The following is a 24,008-nucleotide window of genomic DNA, read 5'->3' as shown; positions in this document are numbered from 1 at the left end:
TGAATTAAACAAAACATGTAAGCAATGGAACTTACTTTGTACCCTTTCTTCACTCCATTCAAAGTGCGACACCAGTCACATCCACATAACAACAACATCTCCACTGTAGCTAGTGACAAAGAAGCTCGGTAGCTATTAATAACCTTGCTCCCAGCACTGAATGCAGAATCTGAAGCAACCGTAGTGATCGAGATGGCTAGTATCTCACGAGCCATCATGGACAATATAAGAAACTTGGTTGAATTTGCCTTCCACCACTGTAAGGCATCGAATGAGGCATGATCCCCCACACACTTATGGCATCCCTCTCCCAAATAACAGTCCAACTCAGACTTAGTAGGCTCAACAATTTCAACCACATCCAGAAAAGTGATAAAATCATCCCAGGCCTCGGCTCCCCCAACCGCAGCCACCTCACCAATGGCTCCATGTCCATCCCCTTGTGATGTAGAAGCACGGGCGATAGTCACACCTTGATTAGCTTGAACATACTCCCCATATAACTCATACAATACATCCCGGACCATCATCATATTTGCTCGTCCTTCTGCCTCATAATACATCTTAGAGAATGCCCACTGAATAACCCTCATTTTCAACCAAAGATCCAATACAACAGCCACAGACATCAACACATTACATTCCCCCCAATATTTATCAAACTTGTGTTTCATTTTCCTAACCATTACTCTAATAAAATCATCTTCAGATTCACTTTTACTATCCAACATACATTTCACTGCACACACCTCCTTCAAGAATAAATTAGACGTCGTATAATCACTTCCTGAAATGAGTTTGGTTGAACCACTGAATACTTTTAAAATTTCGCAGACTTTCTCCACTTTCTCCCAATCCTCGTCACTCGGATTATTATGATAATTGATATCCCTCTCTTTCAATCTTGGAAAAACCTTTTTGAACTTAATTGTCGTTGCCAACATTTCATAGGTAGAATTTCACCTTGTATTACAATGGAGAATAAGTTTCTGATATGGCAATTTAAGTTGTTAAACAATCTCAGAAAATACCTTCAGCCTGCTTTCTGAACTGTTGATATACAACACACTCTCATAGATGTCGTCAATGATGTGCCTAATTTGATGAAGTCCATCTTGAACAATCAAGGTCAAGATGTGTGCGCAACATCTCACATGAAACAGTTTACCTCCACAAATGAGCTTCCCCGAAACTTCAAAATTTTCCTTCAAAACCTTAATCGCAACATCATTACTTAAAGCATTATCCACAGAAATAGTATATACCTTATTTTCAATTCCCCATCCCATAGGCACTTGAAAATGTCGTCCGCAATCGCAATACCAGTCCAAGGAGGAGGTAGACGAACAAAGTTGAGGATACGTCTATTCAGCCTCCAAGTACTATCTATCCAATGTCTGGTCAACACCATATACTCCATCTTTTGATTCCTTGAATTCCATAAGTCTGTAGTCAAACTGATTTTTGTCACACTCTTCAACAAAGTCTTCAATTTGGCCTTCTTACTTTCATATACCTTCATACAATCTTTTTTACAAGTATGGCGAGAAACCAGAGTCCATCCAGGAATCCAATACTTCATCATATTGTTCAAGCGTTCTTTCTCCACAACTGTAAATGGATGCTCATGCATGAGCACCCAATGGGCTATCAATTCCCTCATTTTTGACATGTCAAACTTCCCACTTAAAGCTGGCAAAATAGTAGTTGCAACATCATTACCGACACTCGGAAAACTAATATGTTGTTGCCTCATGGAAGATTTTCTCCTTAAACACTGGCTTAAATGTCTATTGAATTGGGTGGTGCTTCCGGTGGCATTAATACACAACTTGACTTTGCAATGGATAAACTTAGCCTTTTTGGTACCATTAAGGAGTACCACCTCCTTGAACTCCGTCCATACCACTGATGTCTTCGCTCTTTGTTGCTTCTGAATTGGATTTTGATTTTCATCACCATTATCTGGGCTACTAATACTTTGCTCCGTATTTATTGTGGTTGCATTCAAGTTAAGGTTACCGCCAGGTGTATTGGTAATTGTATCTTGTATTGTAGGGGTACTTGAGGAATTACCCTCCATTTACGAACCTATAAATGGAAAACAAAAATCAGCAATTTAACGCAAAACCAATATGAAATAATGTCAAACTATTACATTGCACACACATCAAACAATACATTATACATTGCACACCAATATTAATTGTCACCAATACATCTCAACATTCATTTATTCTTTAATTAGAGATGTTGGTTGAAGAATTAAATGCTCTATTTATTCATTCAAACCCATTTATTCTTTAAATGACTATGTAGAATTATGTCTTATGCCTATTTATTGTACTACATTAATCATAATGTCTTTAATACAATTTAGAATTATATGTCTTATGCCTATTTATTTTACCAAATTGTTTCTTGCTTTGATAGAGAATTAATTCTTATATCTTTGAGTATAAAGGCAACCCAAACAGGTCAATTTAGAGATATTTTCAAGTTAACTGAGTTGGGTTTTTTAATCTTTTCCCCAAATCTCTATTTTTCATTTGGGTTTTGTCAATATATGAGATTATATTAGTTTCCCTCTCCATTGAGATAAAAATGTTAAGAATTTTTTAGTATCCTAGAATTTTTTCAGTTTCCCTCTCCATTGGACTAGTTGGAGGAGTTGCATTATCAGTGATATTAGTTTATTTTGCAACTATGAATATGTACGAAGCATGGTCTTGGCTCGACAACTTCCCAAAACTGGTACAAAATGAGCTAACATATGTGTAATTACTTATTTGGCTGAGAGAGATAGGACATAATGAAGATCACTGCTCTTTACCCTTTTGCAATTTAATACATAACAAAGCCCCAGTCCCCACCACCAAATGCAGAACCACTTCCCACAAACAAATTTATAAATTGCCAGTCCCCACCACCAAATGCAGAACCACATTCCTACAAAAAAATTTATAAATTGCCCAGTGAGCCAGTCCCCACCACCAAATGCAAAACCACATTCCCACAAACAAATTTATAAATTAACAACCATTAACAAACTCCTTTGCAATTTCAATTTTGTCCCACAAGTCCACAACACAACCACAATCACAAACAATAGCAATTTCAGTAAAGCAATTTAAACAAACAGTGAAACAGACCCAATACACGGCAGACTGCTCTTCACAGATAGTACACAAACAATAACCTTGTATGGGTTTCACAGCAACACCACCACAGTCAACCACCACAACTGTAAATAGTCTGCTCTTTCTTGAATTCTTTCACCGGAAAAAACCCCCTGTTATAGACAAAGAATTCACAAAAAAACAACTTCAAATTTCATTGACATCGTTCACTTTTTGTCAATCACAGATGGGTTTCACAAGCTACCAAACCGAAGAACAAAACCAAAACAAACAACCTTACCCCTAAAGTATTTATAGACTTTGAAGAAACTCAATACTCACCGATTAAAATCTGACGAAGATGATGAAGATCCGACGAAGATGACGAAGATCCGACGAAAATTTTGTGCTGATGATGGAGAAGAAAATCATGAATTTGGGAGGAGTTTCAACTTTCAACTTTTACGGCAAGGGTTCATCTAGCGAAGGAATTCGACGATTTGGGGATTTTAATAACAGGGGCCATTTTGTTATTTTTTAAAACTTGTGTTGCATAATTTTAATTAAATCCCAGTACTTTAGAAAACCTCAAAAAACCCCCCGGTATTTCAAGCTAGGCTCAGCTTGCAAGCCTAACGAGTCGAGCCAAGCATGGCTCGAACTCGGCTCGTTCTGTCTCACGAGCCAAGTCGAGCCGGCTCGTTATCAGACGAATCGAGCAGTTAACGAGACGGACTCGAGTCGACCCGAGCCGGCTCACGAGCAGCTCAGTTCGTTAACCAGCCCTGGGAGTAGGTGTTGTACAGTAATGCGTATGCTTTGCCAGCAACTCTCCTGACCAAGCCCAATCTTATGTGTACTTTAACTTAGCCCACCTCTCTCCCATTTAATATTTATTGAATTTTTAGGCCTATGTTATCCATTATAATTCTTGAACAGGCCCAAATAAATAAATAAATAAAAAACCTTTAATTTTTGTTTACTACATTAAGTAAATTATATATCTTTTTTATTTTTTATGGGTTAGCCGAGTGGTAAAGGTTTGGGGTCAAGGGGTTTGCTCCCCCTGTGATCTCATGTTTGAATTATAAGAATAGTTGCTAATACTATTGGCCAGGCCGCAAGGCTTACCTTGTTTCGGAAGTCTTTTTCAAGATCAGAGGACTAGTCAAGTGCGCATAAGTTAGTCCGAACACCCCAGGTAACAAAAAAAAAAAAATCATATATTTCAATAATATTCCTTTTTTATTTTCTTATCGGCATACTATCCTGACATTTAATTTAATTTTTTATTTTTTCCAGTATTTTTATAGACATAATAACTATAGCTATATAAATATAATAGTTATATTTTCATTTAAAAAAAAAAATTAAAAGTTCATTCACTCACTTGTTTTAGTTTATTAATGTCTTCCCCTGTTTTTTACACCATATAATAAGGTTCTAAAAATATGATAAGCTAAAAAAATTTATCATTTTTTTTTATGCTGAAAGGGGCGTGCATAATTCTTGTTTCGCAGCACCACCTGACCAATTTAGCGAATAAAATAGTCAGTAATTGCTTAATTTTTTAAAATGAAATTGATAGTAAAAGACTTTTTCCCACCCAAGGTTTGCCATAATAATTTTTCCGCCCAACGTTTATATTCCGATAATACCTAAAATACACTTAATTTTTTTATCCAGAATTCGAAAAATTAATAAGAGCCAAAGTAAAAAGGGTTTTGTATAGTAAAGGTCGGTAAATCGAATAGTGGTGATTGATTGAATATTTGTCACCAGAATCAGTCAAAAATTAGTTAAAAACAAGAAATTTTATCTTTGTAGAAATTGATAATTTACGAGAAATCAAATGTCCAAATAAAAGAAATTTTATAAAAAAGATATCAAAGGTTCAAATGATTATAATAAAAAGAATTTTTATCGTTGAAATTAGCCTTAATAACCCTAATCAGTTTTGAATAGTAATAAAATATGAAAAGTGATTTAAAACTTTTTGGATGGAAAAGCTGTCATTAGCCAATTCGGTGGGAAAAAGTCGTTTACTCATTGATATTTAAAAAAACATGACGTTTGGGAAAAAGTCGTATGTGGCTGCTGAATACACGTAATATTTAAACAAGTGAAAAAGGGACATCCACTCATTTTGAAAATTTTCCGAGTTGTGAAAAGCATCCCCAGTTAAAACTAAAAGCGTAAAAGGACGAATAAGAAATTGCCATATTACTATTTGAGTTTTGATTATTCTTAAGAGCCCTTTAGTTTATTGATTTTACCATTACGTGCTTTTCAATTTTCATTATCTTGGTATAAGCCAAGGGAGATCGTCGGTGTTGATAGTTAGAGAGCAATTTAAATCATTATTATTGACAGTTTGTATAAATTAATATTACATTTTCAATCATCCAACTCTTTATTATTTAATATAGGTTTTATATTATTAAAATACTTACATTAATACATAATTCATGTGTTTATCACAAAATAATCGCACTAATCTATAGGTAAAACTTAATGTACTTTTATTTGTTTTGTGTCTTAAACTCACACTTTAACATAAACATTTAATATAAAATCTAAAAATAAACAAAACTAATCAATCCTTATTTTGTCAAATAATCAATCTTATATTGAAATTTAAATATAAGATTACGTTTTATTTTTAATTTCACTAAACCTTTGGGGAGGAAAGTAGGATTATTAGAATCTTAGTTAAATTACGTTTTATAATAATTAATTAGAGGCAGCAGCACCTCGCATCTGTGGCATAACATAAGTTCCATTTTGGATGCTCTGGTGGATTCTCTCGTGTCACGTCTCTCTTTATAAATTGACCAGCACCCTTCCTTCGATCTACAACACTACCCATTTTTTTGTTCGAAGAAATTACGCATTCTTTTTAGACAAATTACAGGATGACTGTTTCATCTGGTCAAAATTCTGTGGAGAGGTATGTCTTTCTTCTGCTTTGCTGCCATATCTCAGGCTGGTTATTTTTATTTCTTCAGTTTTTGTATTGACGAGTCGCCATTGATGAATAGCAAATAAGCTTCTTTTTTTTCTTTTTCTTTTTTCATGGCAATGTAAACATATTTCACTAAGTTCCTTTCGTTTTTTTGTTTTTTTCGTTTCTATTTCGGAGAGTTGTTATTATGATTGATGTCTATGTTTATATTGATTCAACTTTGTTTTGTCTGGTTTTAATCAAAACTGTTTTTAAAAAAACTTTCCTATATTTGTGGGTTTCATCATGTTGTATTGCATCTGCATCCTCTTTTTTTTTTTTTCCTTTAATTGTATTTTGATCTGAAATTGAATTGTAATTTGTTGGATTGTTTACTGTAATTGTGTTGGGGAACATCTTGTGTTATATTAGATTCAGTAATGATTAGTCTTTCACTTAATTTGTTTTTGGCAGTCTCATTGTGTTATTTTAAATTATATTTTATTCTGTTTGAATAGATTTGAACTGGGTACAAGGGAATCAATCATTGTTGGAGAATTAGATGCTAACTAGTTTTATTAGTGTTGGAGAATAAGATACCAACTAGTCTTATGCTTCAGTTGTAGTTGTAGACATGGGTATGTGTGGTTGCCTTAGGTACAAGATTTGGATTCCTTTATCTTTATTCTTATTTCCTATACCAAAAAGATTTTGAATTCTAAATTTATGTTGGCCATACTTTTGAACTTGTTACCTTTATTTCTTGAAAGCAGCAAACCGTCTCTTGCTAAAGTTGCTCCTCTGGAAGCAGTATTGTTTGACGTTGATGGAACTCTCTGTGATTCAGATCCCCTCCACCATATTGCCTTCCGAGAAATGCTTCAAGAGGTAATTTTAAATTTTTTCTGACTTTACTTTGCCTTGACAAAAGATTCCAGTTCCCTTCAGTTCATTCTTTTACCATTTCTAATTCTACCACCGCATCTGTATGAGTAATTGTTTTATGACATAGCTTCGTTTTACCAAAATTTGGTTTAGTAAAATAGTAAATATGTTAAATGGGAGCATGTCTTTGAAATGACAATAGACATCATGTGACCAAACTGACATTATGTTAACACTGGAATGCTTTATAGATTGGTTTCAATGGCGGGGTTCCAATTACTGAGGATTATTTTGCCGAGAATATCGCTGGCAAGCATAATGATGATATTGCCAAGCATCTCTTTCCCAATGATCTTCCAAGGGGTTTAAAGTTCTGTGAAGAAAAGGAAGAAATGTTTCGAAGGTAAACAAAATACACCGTTCACTTTGTAAATTTTGCAAGCTTGCGATAAATAACTTTTCTCATGGTAACAGATTGGCCTCAAAACAATTGACGCCTCTAAACGGCCTGTATAAAGTAAAGAAATGGGTTGAAGATCGTGGTTTGAAACGAGCTGCTGTTACAAATGCTCCAAGACCCAATGCTGAACTCATGATCTCGAAACTCGGCCTCTCGGATTTTTTTGATGTTGTCATCATTGGGGATGAATGTGAGCATGCCAAACCACACCCAGAACCCTACTTGAAGGCTCTGGAAGTGCTCAATGTGTCAAAGGATCACACATTTGTATTTGAGGTATGCCTTCCTCCCACAATGTTATTTCCAAATTCCAAAAATTAGTTAAAAGTTCGTGGACTCTAGAATTTTGACATTGTTATGTTTTTGCTGGTCTAGGATTCTGTTTCAGGGATCAAAGCAGGAGTGGCGGCGGAGATGCCCGTTGTAGGTATAACTACCAGAAATCCAGAGCATTCTTTGTTGGAAGCAAAGCCTACCTTTCTTATAAAGGATTATGAAGATCCAAAATTGTGGGCAGCTTTGGAAGAGCTCGATAAAATAAAGGCTTAAAAGTATAGACATATTAGGACGTGGGCAGAGATATTTTTTTTTATCAAACTCACAAGGTTTACTTTGAATAGAATTGAATAATGCTGTTAAATGCCCACTTGGTCCTCCACCTTCACTACTTATCATATCTATATCGTAAGTAGCGAATTAGAAATATAAATAAATTCTTCCTCAAACAGCCGTAATTACTGTGTTTTTTGTCTGCAATTTAGTTGTATAACCAGAATGTTGTCCTTTGGCTTTGAGTGTATTTGTAAGCTTTCAAAATTTTGAAAGAGACAAGCACAATTGAAAGAAGATACTGTAATGGTTTAATCGTCAAATTTTAATATTTCGATTCCTATTCAAGTTCGATTAGCAAAACCTACAACAGGAAAATCTACACAATCCAATCTAGAAAAGATTTGCATGAATTTCATAATACGAAAATAATAGCAAGCCACAATGTACTTCAAATCCAGATAACATGTCCCCTATATTACTGATAATTTCTAGTATGTCCTGTGATTCACTATACATTTCATCTGATCCAGGTGACAGAATCAATCTCATCCCTAGCAGACTTGTATAACTCAAGCCTCTTGGCACATTGCTGTCTCCTTTCCATCAACCGAGGATCTTCATCCAGCAACTGAGCGAGTTGCTTCGCCTATCCAGTAGAAACAAACAAAAATATCAAACCTAATCCAAATAAATAGCAATGTCTAAGATCTGGATTTGAAACGTTATTAACTTTGGGCATATTTGGTCCTATGTACACATCAAAGTTTAATCAGCATTTGGTCTTCATTAAAGCTATCATGGAAAATCCCCATTTAAAAGTAATTAGAATGATAAGTCGGCATTTATATGTACAAAATCAGAATATACCAAGAAAAACCTGGATTTAAATAATCTTAAGTTTGGTTTAGTTAATTTAGAGATTGAACAGAGTAATTGCTGAGTACCTCTTTTTGGCCCAGTTGTGTGTAGAAGTGATCTAATAATGACCGCTTGGCCTCCTTCACTTGACAGTGTACCACAGCTTTAGGAATGCCATTCCTAAGGGTCTCAGCCACCATTCCAATGTATAAGGTAACATTTGATCCAATCCGGCGGAAATGCCCCTCTGTGTATCGGTCTACCGTCGAGGCAGTTGGATTTCCACCCCTCTCAACTTCCTGGGGAAGTTTCCGAAAGAAATCAACAGTTAGGTATGAGGATTCCATGTCCACCAACCGCAAAGTAGTCTTCTTACTGTCCTCGCGGAATCTCTCCAATGCTTCATTGGAAGCTGCTGCAATCTCAGCTTGAAGAGTTGGAAAGCGCTTCAGCTCCTGTCCAAATTTCATAAATCAACTTACACATTGACCTTCTTATATGAAAACTGCTTTTTAGACTAGTGAGATTTCATAATTGCAAACCTGAGTTTCTCCTATTGATCTTCTCACAAGTTCCTTCAGAATGCGGTGAACCTACAATTCAGAATGCCAATTTATAGAAAAGGTATCAGGATCAGTTATTTGAAAATGCAATAAATCTCCAGTAGCCAGCAAGATATCATTTGACTTCATTAATTTAGATCATATCAAAGATTCCAAATGATGGCCCTTGGGACCTTGCAATGATGAGTCCACTTTTATTGTTTCTAGATAATTTTAAGCTTATCCTGACACATAAATTAAAATGATTTCATAAACAAATGCTTTGCAATCAGAAATTTCTTTTGTTTATACCATGGGGGCCTTGGAAAGTATTTACAGCTTGCAATTGCCTTGCTAGAGCTTCCAAACAAGAAAATGTCTTGAACACAAAGAATCAATCCAGTCACCCATTAATTGAGGGATCTTACTGAAGAAGAAAGCAAAATGGACTTACAGTGTCTACTGAACTCTCAGCTGGGGCTCTGAAATAATTAAGTGCACTATCAATGAGCCGTCGATAACCTTGCTCAGGGGCAATTAAATGAGGTTGGTACCCATCTGCTTCTGAAACCACTTTCCTCACATTTTGTGGTGACAGATGGCGGTCAAATGGAAGCTTCCTCAAAGCATCAGGGAGATGACTATCAAAAACTCCATAAATACGATCACCACCTGGTCGTCTGAGATATTAAACAGGAAAACAACAAAATAGAGTATAATTAGATTGCAACATAATATGCTGTAGCCATTCTGAAAATGGCTTTTACAAAGACCTAGTAGATTTACAGTCTAGTCCGAAGTTAGTTCATGAAAAGCTCACAAAAATAACTGTACTTAAAATATTTCCCAGATTTCAGGAGTGTGCCACTTTGAAAATCAGTAAATTGGAAAATATTCTCAACCCAAAGTAAGAAAAGAAAAAATAAAAAATTTCCAGTATATTGAAATCAGGAAGAAATGAGGTTCACAATACCCTCCATCCAAATGCTCCTGGAACACTCGATCAAATGCACGACACAACTCTAAGATAGTATATAACTGGGCCTGATATCAATAAAATTAAAACAGTTAATCTCTATCCCAAGGATTATCCCATCATCATAAATAATGAACAAATAGGTAAACTATTCACCCCAGAATCAATAGCAACTGGTCTACCCAGATGATCCAACTCTGCTTCAAGTTCATCAATGCTTCTGTTAATTAGAGATATGATGCCAGGTATGCGAGTTCTAATCACAGATTCCAAATGCTGACAAGATATTAATTTTAATAAGTAATTAGCAATTATATGTATAACTCTGAAACCAAAAGTAGCAAAAAATGCCAGCACATATAAAACGCAAATTTGGAGGCAAAACTAATAAATAAAACAAAAAATAATACCCTAGACAGAAGTTTTGCAAGATATTCTGAGCCCATTCCGCCGGCTAAGTGTCCATAATCAGGACTAGTGACAAAGAACTCACGCTCCCTCCGCCGAGCAGCAATCATGTCCACATTTCTATTAATGTCAGCTTGTGAGCGATTTACAATTCCAACCCAAGGTCGTTGAAGCGGATAAGCCCTGCCTTCAAGAATCTACAACAAATACAAAGGAAGAGAATGAGTGACTGAGTAAGAATCAGACAGAGAGAGGGCGAGGGGGGAAGGGGGTGGTGTGCCAACACATTCCAAAGCACGAAAATGAACTAACACATTAGAGAGCTCACATCTAAAGCATTTGTTCCCTTGTCCATCAAATCAAGCTTTGTCAAAACGCCAAAGGTCCTTTCACCTGGGAAAGAAAAATATCACCTTGTGTAAGAACAAAAAAAAAGTAACGATGATTGTTGCAGAAATACAATCATATAAGCTTTTTAATTCAAGCATAGTGGATACCAGTAGGATCAACTTCTCTAGAAAGCTTGATAGCATCAGAGGTTGCTAGATCTTGATTGGCTGGAGTTATTGCCAAAATGAGGCAGTTTGGCTATTATCCAAGAAAAAGATATTTATACATTACAAAAGGAAGAAAAATAGAGCTTACGAAGAAAAATAGAGCTTACGAAGAACTTCATAATCAAAATACTTTCAAAATCTCTAATATATAACAAATATTGACTACACTTTAAATTCTTTTCAACAAATATAAAGCTTATTCTCATTACCTTCTCAACATATGAACGAACCATTGTTTCTATTTCTTGAACAACACTCTCTGGCTGTCCCTCTGCCATAAACAAATATTTTTAAGTTAAAAATTCACAAACATAATGAGGAACTTCTTACCATGGAAAGTGCATTTTAGTAGGAAATAAAGAAAGAATGACAACAAGAAGATTGTACCTACAGCAACCTTTGTCAATCCGGGCAAATCTATCAGAGTTAAGTTGACAACTGACAAAAAAAAAGCCAAGAACATAAGTCAATGATACATGTAAAATGATCTCTCGTTATAAAATGATATAGCGAACAATCACTTGAATCAAAGTATAGTACACTGCTTGCCATCTCATATTTTATACATACCATTTGGGGAATGGATACTAAGATGAATAGGAATGGGAGAAATCTGTTTTGATTTCCCAGTCACCCTATCAGTTTCATCTTGAATTTCCTTCCGAACCATAGCTGCATGAAAGAATTTAAATTTCAATAGCCAGTTTCAATTGCATTTAATGTTTGTCAAAATGTAACAATAAAACAAATACCTAGAGAATGAGCTGCATTGATAATGCTATATATCTTTTTCTCATCATAAAATTTTAGGTAAGAAGGAAATAGAGATTGCAATGCTTACTACAAAGAGAGCTGGGCTAGAAAGTTACATGAATGATTGAAGTAATATTCTGTCTAACACGATACATTAGATAAACCGAAACAGAAAAGAAGCGACTAAAAATTATTGCATGAAAATATGAGCATCTAATGGTTATCATGACAGAATTACAAATGTTCAACATAGAAAAGAAAATATTATCAAAACATTTTCTCGCATATTAGAAAAACTCTTCATACAACCAGCAGTTATTTTTAAACGGAGCCATATGCTAAACCAGCAAACTTTATTAAATCAGTTAGGGCCGGGAAAAGAAAGAGAAAGAATGAACTCTTGTAAATCAAGTTGAAATTTAATTTGTCTAAAATGGTTTCATACTATTTTTTATCTCACAATGGCTGAGAGTCGTATCACATAGCTACTTCTACTGTAGTCAGACCTTCACCTAATAGCTTGAACTATTGGGTTAAAATTTTAGGTGATATGCCTCTGTGCAAAGAAGAAAACCAACAACAATTACAATACATGACAAATTATGTGTCTAGTCAACTTTGCTCTTTATTTTAAAAACCATATTTCATATAAATAGAGAACATCTTCATTAATTTCTAAATATAAACAACATAATTTTTATTCAAAAATCCAATAAACTCTTTAAATTTTAATTCTCTCTATTATTGAGTTTAAAAAAAAAAGATTTAGAGCACCTCCAAATGACTTTTTATATGACTCAAACTCTTTATTATAAAGAGTCTATCCATAAAAATAAGAGTCTAACAGACTTTTTATCTTTAAAATATAAATTAGAGAGTGAGTTAAACTCTCCACATTTAGAGAGTCAAATTTCACTCTCTATCCTAATTTTAATAAATAAACTACAAATTCCTATGCATCTTATTTATCAATTTTCTCTCCCATTAAGTCTCTTTCTTAAAAATAAAGAACATCTTCATTAAATTTAAAGAGTCTATTGGATTTGAATAAAAATTGTGTTCTTTATATTTAAAAATTAATGAAAATATTTTTTTTTTATATGAAAGATGCTCTTCAAAATAAAGAGCATCATTGGAGATACTCTTAATAAGAGAGAGAATTAATAAATAAAATACATAGAAACTTATACTTTATTAATTAAAATTAAGATAAAGAGTGAAATTTGACTCTCTATATGTGGAGAGTCAAACTCATTCTTTAATTTATATTTAAAGAATAAAGAATTTGTTGAATTTTTGTTTTTATAAATAAATACTTTATAATAAAGAGTTTGAGTGAGTACTTTGGAGATGCTATTACTTCTTTATCTCTATGACTTTGATGGCTAGTTGAGTTTAAAACATGAAACATTAACCATTTAAAATTTCATAGAATTTATCCAAATAAATCATAGTAACTCATCAAGAATGGAAAGAGAAGGAGAGAGAAAGATATAAAATAAAATTTATCAAAACAGTCGTATCATAACATCCAAATAAAATAACATACAGAAATTAGTGAACTTTTTCTGTGGCAAATGCAGGAACTCTGCATAGTCTTGTTTCCCTGGTTCTGTCTTGTGCAGTTGAAGCACCAGAGGCCTCCTCGTCACAATCCCTGAGCATTAGCCACACATCACAAAACATTGTTTGCTACAAATAACTTTTTAGGAATCTGACTTTTTTGAAATCTCAGATTCCTTTTTCTTTTTCTAAGATCTTTCAGTTTCAGTTAATCTCGTAGTGAACAAATTTAACCAAATATAAGTTAGATTTTAACAATTCTTAACTGAGTTAACTAATTCAATTAGGTGATAATCAGAAAATAGAGTACAATGTTTATTTGAAGAAAAAATCTGATAAATAAAGCCTGTTAACCTCTATAATCGTTTTTGAGTTGATTTAAATTTAATATTCTTTGGAAAAGAAAAACAAGGAGTCAACTTTTTTCCCCTTTTTATATTCCTCCTCTTTTTCAGCACCAAAAATAAAGCAAAATAATAATCAAAACACACACACAAAATTCAAAGTTTCTCACCGGATCCCCTGGGTAGAAAATCACGTCCAACAACACTCTCCAGTACCGACGACTTTCCAGAACTCTGCATTCTCGTCAAAAACACGGATGAATCACATCAAAACAATCACAGTCAATTCAAATTACACATCCTTAACGTAGAAATGCATGCCTTCACAATTCAAAAATATATACATACTAAAAGACAAAACGACAGAGACAGTAACCAGAAACAATCACATTAACATAAAAATAAAAAATAAAAAAAGAAATCAAAATTCAATAACATGCAACAATACAAACCTGTCCACCGACAACAACAACAGAGGGAAGAGCCTCCCAGAGAGTAGGAAGAGCAGTGTCACCGCCGTGGTCACCAAGCACCGTACATGCTCTCTGTATTCTATTCACTAACCCTATCAAGCTCTCCATCGTCGCCATTTCAGTCTCTTTCTCTTCGAAAACCCTATCAGAATTTGTATTTCTGGAACGGCTAATTAGAGAATAGAAGATGATGAAACTCGTGACACAGACGGAGAGGTAGTAGAGTAGAAGATAAAAAGCTATTTTCGCTTTTTTTGGGGGATTTTTAATTTTTTTTCTAAAAATGGGTGTGGGCCTAAAATATCTGGAGAATGAGATGTTGGTCTGGGTCGTGTGACGTGACATTATATACAAGTGACACGTCAGCAGGTGAATTTGAATTTGAGTTGAAGGGTGTCAGTTACTGTTATTTTGGCATTTGAAAGATTTTAAAATCTTGGATTTGGCGGACTTTTTTTCTGTGTGCTATCGTTGTACTCACTCCGTGTGCTGGATTCTCGTAACTGCAAATCTTTTCTGAAAGAGTAATTGCAACTAAGTCACGAAGCCAATATATTTTGTAATGTCTAAGTAGTAAAAAGAAAAAGAAAAAGTTTTGAAACTTGATTTCTTATTATTTTATTAATTTAGTAATTATCACATAATTTCAATTTAAAAATTGATATAATCACCTTCAATTTTGTTTTATTATTTTATTTTTTGTTAGTGTCAAAGTCTTATATCGATTTTGAGACGAGAATTTTGGTCGTTTATATAGTATAAAGACACTCTCATCACAAAAGATATTTTTTTTCATTAAAAAACCATGCAAGTCCTAGGTCAATAATACCTTTGAGAACTCACGTCGCTTATATAACACTTTCCATATGTCTGGATCTATCATACATTTTCTATACAAATACAAACCAATATTGATATGACAGTTCTATACAAATACAAACTGATAGTACCCTCCATATGTTTGGATCCGGCATACATCTTCTATACAAACTAAAGTACATACATCTTCTATACAAATACATACTGATGTACCCTCCATATGTTTGATTTTTTGTATTCAATTTTGAGTAATACAATGCTCACAAATTATTCTCACTAACTTTCTTTCACAATCGCAACTTGGCAACTCGTAATGGGAGAAAAAGTTAGTGAGAAAGGTTTGTCAGTCTATCTTTATTGTTCACTTTTCTATTCATTTTCTACCACATCAGTTTGTATATAAATTTTTGTAAGATTTTTTTGCACTGTATATAAATCTTTATAAGATTTGTTTCTACTGTATATAAATATTTGTAAAATTTATTTGTACGTCTAACATTATTGTTATACAAAATTGAGATAATATTATGTAACCATTACCTATGTTAGTACTCGTAAGGCTATAGTGAGTTAACAACTAACAAGTGATATAAGCTTTTGGAAGTAATGTTATCTGCACTAACCAAATCATACTAACCCAAGTACTAACTGATGTAGCAGATGCCACATCAATTTTCTTAAAAAGTATATATTTGTTTTTCTTCAAATTTCATTTCCTCGACTCCCTAAATCAAATTCATTCTCTCAATGCAAACACTATACAATTTTTCCTAGGGGTGTTTGGTTCCGGGTACCCTACATATTTTGAAGGAACCGGAACCAGAACCAGAACCGACGGTTCCTTGAAATTTGGAACTAGAACCGACGGTTCCTTGAAATTTGGAACCAGACATCAATGTTTTCCCACGTTACGCCATGCTCGCCAGATACGCCGACACCTCACCAGATCCAACAAACCAAAGACTAACCGTCTTTCCACGCCTCGCCAAAAGCCACCACGTCTCGCCAAACCAACTGGAATAACGTTTCCCACACACGCCATGCCACGCCTCGCCTCGCCTCGCCTCGGCAAGCCAGAGGTCGTGTCCTCACCAGATGCCAACAAAGTACAAACCAAACCCTAACCATCATTTCCGTGCCTCACCAAAAACCACCACATTTTGCCAGCCGAGAATCAAAGGCACAGGTAAGACTCTTATCTTTTCAATTCTATTTTTAGTTTCAATTAGCTGTTGGGTCTGTTTTATTCTAGTTATTTTTTAAATAAATTGATTCATTGAAGACATAGTTTGACATTTTGCTACCCTTGGATTTTGCTTATGAATGTTCAGAAATGAGGTGAATTTAGTTCAAATTCAGTGCATTTTTTTTTTTTTTTTTTTTTTTTTGAATAGTTTTGTAGGTTGAGATCAAATGTATGGGACAATCAGTGATCCCCACTTTGGAATTGTATAATTTAGTTTATTTGTGGCTGCAAACAGTAGCAACACCAAAAAAAGTACCAGCAAAGATTGGTTCCTTCGCAAAAGATTTTGTGATGGTACTCACATATGCTCGAAAGGCCTAGGGCGGCTTCCATTAAGGCCTACCTTCATTGTGGCCAGTACATCTCCATAATCTTATACTATTATTTGTATATAGTGACAGAAGTGCAATTTAGCATATATATTACCAAAAATTGTTCCTTTAAAATTATTGTATTGCAGTCGCCATGTTACAAACTACAACAATGAAGGTGAACATACGTGACTACAAAAGAGCTTCTCACCTCTTATCGATATATTTTTATTTTTATTTTCATGGAGTTGCCAGTTTGGTATTGTAGTGATTTTGAACAAATGAATCATATAATAAACTCAGATTTTATATCAACTAGCCTCAGCTTCATCAGTTCCCACTTTAAGCTAGGGAAGATTGTGGTTTCGGAGATATCAACTAGTCTCAGCTAGAGCCGAAAGAGTAGTCCAATCTCAACAATTTTCAGGATTTGTGGCGGGTAATGCAGTATTTTGCAGGATTATGCTACGATTGTGTTGTTGTCGAGGGAGTGTTATAGCTTGGTTGAAGATGTAATAGTTTTTGCAGTTTCTGTTTGCTCTTTCTGGGAGATTTTGCAACTGGTGTAGCTTGTGCGTGTGTGCAGTTTTTGAAGCTGTTGCAATTGTTCTTTGCCTTTGGTGCTATGTGCAGTCTTGGGGTGTCTATTATAGCTTGTGTAGTCCATGTTGTTTGTGCGTTTTTTGTTTTCGAGATTTTCTTCCAGCTTGTACAGTTTGGATTGCTAGTTTTGAAGCTTGGCCTGTTTTTCTGGTTTGGTTTGCTGATCCTTTTTGTAAAGGCCTTTTAGGGGTTAACGTTTGGCTACCTTTGGTTGCTTTGGTCTCTTGTGTATAAGGAATGTCTTTCCTTGGTTGTCCTCACTTTTGTGGTTTTGCCCCTTGGGAATGCCCAAGGTTCTTGGTTCTAAAGGGGAGTCCCCTTTCCTAGGTTGTAATTCTTTTATTCTTGTATAAAATTATTAGTTTACCCAAAAAAAAAAAAAAAGTAACTTATTATGAATATAATTATGTGTATATACATATATTGAATTTTTTGTTACTTCTTCCAAATATGGATCAGTATTTACATATCACAAAAAGATTGCAAGATCATCTATACAAAGAGTATGCATAGAGTGTTGTACAATAAAACTATACAACCAGCCAAACTCTCTTGGACACTACAAAAATAACAGGCCTAACCATCATGTCCAACCCCAAAAACACTGCACTAATAGCTAACAAAATGCAACATTGAAGTTGCAACTCCAGAACACACTGCACAAACAGCCAAGGTTCTTAACAAAACACTGCACAGCTCTAAACTTACTTCTGGGAACTACAAAAATGCAGTTTTCTGCTGCTGCATCTCCAAATAAAACTCTCCAGAATCCTTTGTTTGGCCATGCACCAATGCCATCCACCACACAACAATAACCAACATACCCAAATAGCTAAAAACTATATATCTAGCACTAGAACACCTCAAGAGCAGATCCAAGCTGCAGATTCAACACACACAAAATTGCACTAACTGCAAAAATGTCCTAGAGACTGCAAGAAGCTAAAACTCCAAAAATCTGTAAATTTCCAATACTACAAAGAGCAAAAACAAAGCTGTAGCACGAAAAAATCTTGCACCAACCCAATAGTCTCCCCTGAAATTAATGCTGAATTTTGGAGACCTGGCAAAAAAAAAAAAAAAAAAAAAATACAACTAATAAACATCTTAATACAATATTAGAAAGTTAATTCTAGTGCACCAAAACCAAGACATGCATCATTTATCAATGCACCATCCACGAGCAACTCATTCACATCACTAGCATATGTAGGCACCAATCTTAACCTACCATATTAAGGGAGCAAAAATATAGAAAGCAGCAATGAAAATATGGCAAGCATCAATGAAACCACACACAAGCAATTAAATACATACACAATCATTTTGATACATGATTTTTATAAGAAAACTAAAGAACCGTAAGCACCTGGAGCTATTGCCCTTCAACTGATGGACATGAGCATCCAACTTCCTGAAACTCAAGTTCTTTTGATCCCTGTGCAACATACAACAAGAACTCAACCACATTAGTAGACTGAGAAATTTTTAAAACATAAGCAAAAGCTAAAAACAAAGTAAAATAGAGAACCAAGAAACAAGATNAAAAAAAAAAAAAAAAAAAAAAATACAGCTAATAAACATCTTAATACAATATTAGAAAGTTAATTCTAGTGCTCCTGAACAAAGACATGCATCATTTATCAATGCACCATCCATGAGCAACTCATTCACCTCACTAGCATATGCAGGCACTAATCTTAACCTACCACATTAAGGGAGCAAAAATATGGCAAGCAATAATGAAACCACACACAAGCAGTTAAATACATACACAATCATTTTGATACATGATTTTTATAAGAAAACTAAGGAATCATAAGCACCTGGAGCTGTTGCCCTTCGGCTGATGAACATGAGCATCCAAGTTCCTGAAACTCAAGTTCTTTTAATCCCTATGCAACATACAATAAGAACTCAACCACATGTTATTCTAAAATAACAATCTTCGACTGCATACATTTCTACAATTCACATGTAAACATCAACTCAGACAAAGAAACATAAATGAATTACATACCTAAGTTGCTTGATTAAATCCAAGTGTGAGACCAGGATTCAAACTCATAGCAACTTCTTGTTATCGCAATTTCTTCCCTTTTACTTTACGAACAATTTTTTCAACCTTTGATTGTTTTCTTTTGAATGGGGGACGACCTTTGCTATGAACAGCCCGTGGAGTAAGAATATTACTACTCCCTTCTTTCAAAGTATCATCACCACCTTCACAAATCATTCTACTATTACCTGACATGTTTGGTCTTTTATAAATCCCGACACTTTTATTTGACATCAATTTGTTCTTCATATCATTGATCATTTCTTTCACCATATTACAATCATCCTCATTGCTTGATGCTAAATCTACTACAACACTGAATAAATTAGACAACTCATCAAATCGTTGTCTGTCAAGATTGGTGCTCCAACTGTTATAACTTATCTTCACCTTGGTATGGTGTCTGTTTATATTTTTCCTCCATCGTCTTAAAATGTACTTTTCTGGTACATGAGAAATTTGCTTATGAATCAATACCACAATTGCATGTCGACATAAAATTCCTCTAAACTGAAACAATCGACAATTACAACGAACATCACAAGTTGCTTCATCAAAGCAAACCACAAAAGGAACACGACGGTGAGTCTCTCTAACCAAAACATCTTCTTCTATTATAGATTCCATATAGGAACCAATCTCTTTGAAAGAAGATAAATCACAATAGACCTTGGCAGCTAGCTCTTGTTGAAACTATTTGAATTTTGCAGTGGTATATGCATCTTGGAATTGTTTCTCCAAAGCATAAGTGGTTATGCAAGGGATCCATGATTTGAAAGATTTAAAATCAGACTCCCTTTCTTTTTCCACTTTATCACGCAATGCATTCTCATATTGTTCCACAAACTGTTTTAAAGTGGTTTTTGAATTAACATATCCATCAAAGAATGCATGCATACTTCCACTGCGTTGAGTAGTAGACATACCTGCCCAAAAAGTATCTTTTACAAAAGCTAGCACCCAACGTCGTCTTTCATTGTACAATCCAAGCAACCAATCATTGTCGTGAAGGTTGTATTTATCAATGAACCTATTCCAACGTTCTTCAAACTCCTCACATGTCAATGAATCATACGCGACATTTTTTGAAAAAAAAAAAAACTTAATCTGTTCATATTGACTATAACCTCTAAGTTTTTCAGACAATTTCCTCATTATATGCCACAAACACCAGCTATGTCATGTACCAGGGAACACAATCTCGATTGTATTTTGCATTGCTTTATCTTGATTAATGATTATTGCTTTAGGAGCGCAATTCAACATACATGCAAGCTAAGATTGAAAAAGCCATACAAATGTCTTTGTGTCCTCATTGGAGATTAACCCACAACCTAACAGTATCGAATGAACATGATGATCAACACCAACAAAAGCACCAAATGGCATATCATACTTGTTGGTCAAATATGTAGTGTCGAATGTCACAACATCACCGAACTCTTTAAATGCAGCCCTACATCTTGCATCCACCCATAAAACATTCTTTAATCGACTTCTTCATCTAAATCCATTATGTAGAAGAAATTAGAACTCTCATTTTGCATTTTGCATTTTCAAAAAATATTTTTGGATTGCAGAAGCATCTCCAACACCAAGTCGTAACCTCCTAACTTTTTCAATGTAGTTCCTTCAACTAACATGGAATTGAAATTTTTATTTGGCCTAATCCCAACCCTATCATTCACTTCAAACTTTCTTTTTACGTATGGTTGTATAATTTGATTGCTTCTGAAATATCTACTTTTGTTAGGACTACTGAGTTCATGGTTATGATCAAACAGAATTGAACATATTTTCCATTTGCCGTCAGAACGTACAACTGCACCAATTCAAGCCTTACAATTAGTTTTTGTCACTGGATGCATTTTAAAAGCATTTACGGGGTTACTGCACGACTTCCTAATACAAGAACAAGCTAGTGTCGCGTTTGTCACCTCTCCGTCATATCCTTTCTTTGAAGATCGTTTAATAACTTCGAAACCCATTTTATTCCCATAGCTTTTGTAGTGTTGGACAAGATTATCAAGCGAATCAAAAATCATTCAAAGCTTAGGCTCCCATTCCTCATATGCACTTCTTGTATCTTCCATTTCTTCAAAATGATTATCCTAATTTATTGATATTATAATAGCCATAATTAAAATATAATAATACAACAAAAAGGATAGGAACAATACCATAAAAAATTTAAAATCATATTAATGAATAAAATGAGATTACCAACAAAATATTACCTCCACAACATTGAAATGAGAAGAAGAGTTGTCTGGATTTTTTTAACTACACTATTCCATCTTTGGAACTTTAATACAACACCAAGAACAAGTTCAAAAAAGCACAACTTGCAATAAAAAGAAATAAATTGACAAATAAACTATTTTGCAATGAAATAGTTCAACAATTGTCAAACCACAACATAAGCAACGGATGTTAACAAGTACATCATTTTATTTATAGCATTTTATCATGACTCTCAAGCTCCTATATTGTTCTTAGATGATGTTTCAAAGCTATAGAAATAATACCATGAAGCAAAAGATGGTTCAATCTTATGGGTTTCTATTTTGAGAGCAATTTTTTTATAAATTCAGTGGATGAAAATGACGGTTGCTGGCAAAAGATGTTGGTCAGCGCTGGTGGTGGACGACGGCGACCGACACTAATGGTGGAAGACGGTAGGCCACGGTGGTGGTGGTGGTAGAGGATACACTGCTGGTCAGTGGCGGGTTTCTGTTTTTAGTTTCAGGTGGCGGGTTTTGTTTTTAGTTTGAAAGAGTTTATTCATTTTGAAATTTTTTTTTTTTTTTTTTTTTAAGGCTTTGGAGGGAACTGATGTGGCTATTAGCCATATCAGTTAGTACTCAATTTGTACACCTTGGGCTAGTGTAGGTAGTTTTATTGATATATATCATCCATGAATTAGATTCAGTCTGTCCTTAAAAAGCAAGTAGAGAATTCCCCAATATGTTGTTGTTCACCACCTTTGCCTGGCAAAAGAGAGAAATTACAGCATCTTATACTTCCCCATCAATTTTTTTGTTCAAGTCTCATGGTCTTATTATTGCAAAATTTTATTTCTGAAAGCCAAGTAAAAAAACTTTTAAAAAAAATTAGTTTAATCCACAATTAAAAATATAATGAATTAGTGATGATTTTAATTAACTTAATTGCTGAAGGGGAGTTAATTAAAGATTCTAATTACCATGTACTTTTATGTCTCTACCCAATGAAAAGTTGCAATGTGTATGAAAATTTGGACCCACCATATTATCCACGTCAGTAAAACCTACATTATAACTAATCTGGGTATTATCAGAACAATTTTATAAAAACTTATAAGATACTTTTATTTAAAAAAATAACCAGAAAACACTTCACGGTTTAAAACAATTAACTTTAATTGAAATTTTTTAAATGACTAAAATATTCATGTGTTAGTGATTTTATTGTTTTGAAAGAATAATAGAAATAAAACAATATATACATGGATATAAAATATTTTAGTGATATTTATATTGTTTTATTTCTATTTTTTTTAAAACAATAAAATCACTTACACGTGTATATTTTAATCATTCCAAAAAAAATTTGTTAACGTTAACGGTTTTAAACAGTTAAGTATCAGCCTTGTTATCTTAATCGCCATTTGGTGATACTTTTGTCAACTCTAGGTATTAAGGACAATGACAAAGAAGAGGAAAAAAAACCAATTTAGGGTGCAACCACACTAAGAAGTAATCAACATCAGACCAAAGCAGGGCAACAAGTTCCACAAACAACTTGTGACAATGATAATAAAGAAAGGAAAAAAAAAAAGTAGTTTAGGGTGTAGCCACAAGAATAAGTAATCAACATTAGACCAAAACAAAGCAACAATTTCCACAAACTTGTGCCAATGACAATGAAGAAGAAAAAAATCATTTTAGGCTTTAGCCACAATAAGAACCAATCAACATCAGACCAAAACAGAGCAACAATTCCCAAAGAGGTTGTGACCAGAACTAGAAAAAGAGGAAATATATTCCAAATAACCTCAACACACATAGTTGCCTTAGCAAAAATTACCTTCTCTTACGATGCATTTGCACGTTCAAACTCACATTACTTAAAAGAGGCTGTGAACTTCCAAATCAAATTATAACTTAATTTAGACAAAGTAGAATGTTTAAAACTTATAGAGTCATGATTGTTTAAAAATTAATTTAGACAAAGTAGAATGTTTAAATCTTGTTCGAGATTGTGGAGCATTGTTTTGAGTTGAAGAAGATGCAAACCTAGCCCTTGAGGATGATGTAGTCATAGTTGCTACGAATGTTCTCTCTAACATTAAAAAAGGGAAACAATATTAGTTATTTCAATAGATTTTACACAATTCAAACAGATGTTACATCGTTATTTCAGCATATGTAATTTACACAATTTAGAACAGCTTTAACGTTGGGCTGTACACTGTTGTTGGGTCCAAAATTTACACAGACAAACTGACACACAGTTTAAAACATCTATTAAGGCTGAACAACATACACCCACCGA

General features: G+C 34.1%; 3 protein-coding genes across 3 annotated transcripts in view; 1 reads left to right on the top strand and 2 right to left on the bottom strand.

The window, feature by feature from the left end:
- Positions 1-8,288, top strand: part of LOC116138336 (haloacid dehalogenase-like hydrolase domain-containing protein Sgpp) — a 29,918-nt gene extending 21,630 nt beyond the window's left edge. The window contains exons 2-6 of the mRNA XM_031424051.1: positions 6,034-6,069; positions 6,837-6,951; positions 7,200-7,351; positions 7,423-7,684; positions 7,784-8,288. Coding sequence (XP_031279911.1) covers positions 6,035-6,069; positions 6,837-6,951; positions 7,200-7,351; positions 7,423-7,684; positions 7,784-7,957 — 738 coding nt within the window. The 5' untranslated portion in view covers position 6,034 and the 3' untranslated portion in view covers positions 7,958-8,288. The remainder of the gene's footprint in view (positions 1-6,033; positions 6,070-6,836; positions 6,952-7,199; positions 7,352-7,422; positions 7,685-7,783) is intronic.
- LOC116138333 (dynamin-related protein 1E-like) lies at positions 8,279-14,728 on the bottom strand. The gene is made up of 15 exons (XM_031424048.1): positions 14,414-14,728; positions 14,132-14,195; positions 13,604-13,711; positions 11,872-11,973; positions 11,689-11,739; positions 11,511-11,572; positions 11,242-11,332; positions 11,073-11,137; positions 10,747-10,941; positions 10,493-10,612; positions 10,334-10,404; positions 9,815-10,040; positions 9,361-9,411; positions 8,905-9,273; positions 8,279-8,606 (listed from the first exon to the last, which is right to left on the bottom strand). Exons 1-15 carry the CDS (start codon positions 14,549-14,551, stop codon positions 8,478-8,480), a joined length of 1,842 nt encoding a protein of 613 aa, XP_031279908.1. The 5' UTR covers positions 14,552-14,728; the 3' UTR covers positions 8,279-8,477.
- Positions 14,729-18,130: 3,402 nt separating this feature from the next.
- LOC116138355 lies at positions 18,131-20,099 on the bottom strand. The gene is made up of 6 exons (XM_031424067.1): positions 19,518-20,099; positions 19,240-19,308; positions 18,796-18,890; positions 18,588-18,640; positions 18,437-18,476; positions 18,131-18,293 (listed from the first exon to the last, which is right to left on the bottom strand). The coding sequence occupies exons 1-6, from the start codon at positions 20,097-20,099 to the stop codon at positions 18,131-18,133; spliced, it is 1,002 nt and encodes a 333-aa protein (XP_031279927.1).
- Between the last annotated feature and the right edge of the window lie 3,909 nt (positions 20,100-24,008).

Source organism: Pistacia vera, unplaced genomic scaffold, assembly GCF_008641045.1.
Source record: "Pistacia vera cultivar Batoury unplaced genomic scaffold, PisVer_v2 Contig340, whole genome shotgun sequence".
In the NCBI taxonomy this organism is placed as follows: domain Eukaryota; kingdom Viridiplantae; phylum Streptophyta; class Magnoliopsida; order Sapindales; family Anacardiaceae; genus Pistacia; species Pistacia vera.
This window is presented reverse-complemented; position numbering and strand designations above follow the sequence as displayed.

Coding starts and splice junctions, on each gene's coding strand:
- LOC116138333 (XM_031424048.1), bottom strand. CDS start 14,551: ATGGCGACGATGGAGAGCTTGATAGGGTTAGTGAATAGAATACAGAGA. Junction 11,740..11,871: donor TAGTATCCATTCCCCAAATG/GTATGTATAAAA, acceptor TTTTTTTGTCAG/TTGTCAACTTAACTCTGATA. Junction 10,041..10,333: donor CAGGAGCATTTGGATGGAGG/GTATTGTGAACC, acceptor TTAATATCTCAG/ACGACCAGGTGGTGATCGTA.
- LOC116138355 (XM_031424067.1), bottom strand. CDS start 20,099: ATGGAATCTATAATAGAAGAAGATGTTTTGGTTAGAGAGACTCACCGT. Junction 19,309..19,517: donor TTGAAAAAATTGTTCGTAAA/GTAAAAGGGAAG, acceptor TATGTTGCATAG/GGATTAAAAGAACTTGAGTT. Junction 18,294..18,436: donor ATTTCAGGGGAGACTATTGG/GTTGGTGCAAGA, acceptor TTGAATCTGCAG/CTTGGATCTGCTCTTGAGGT.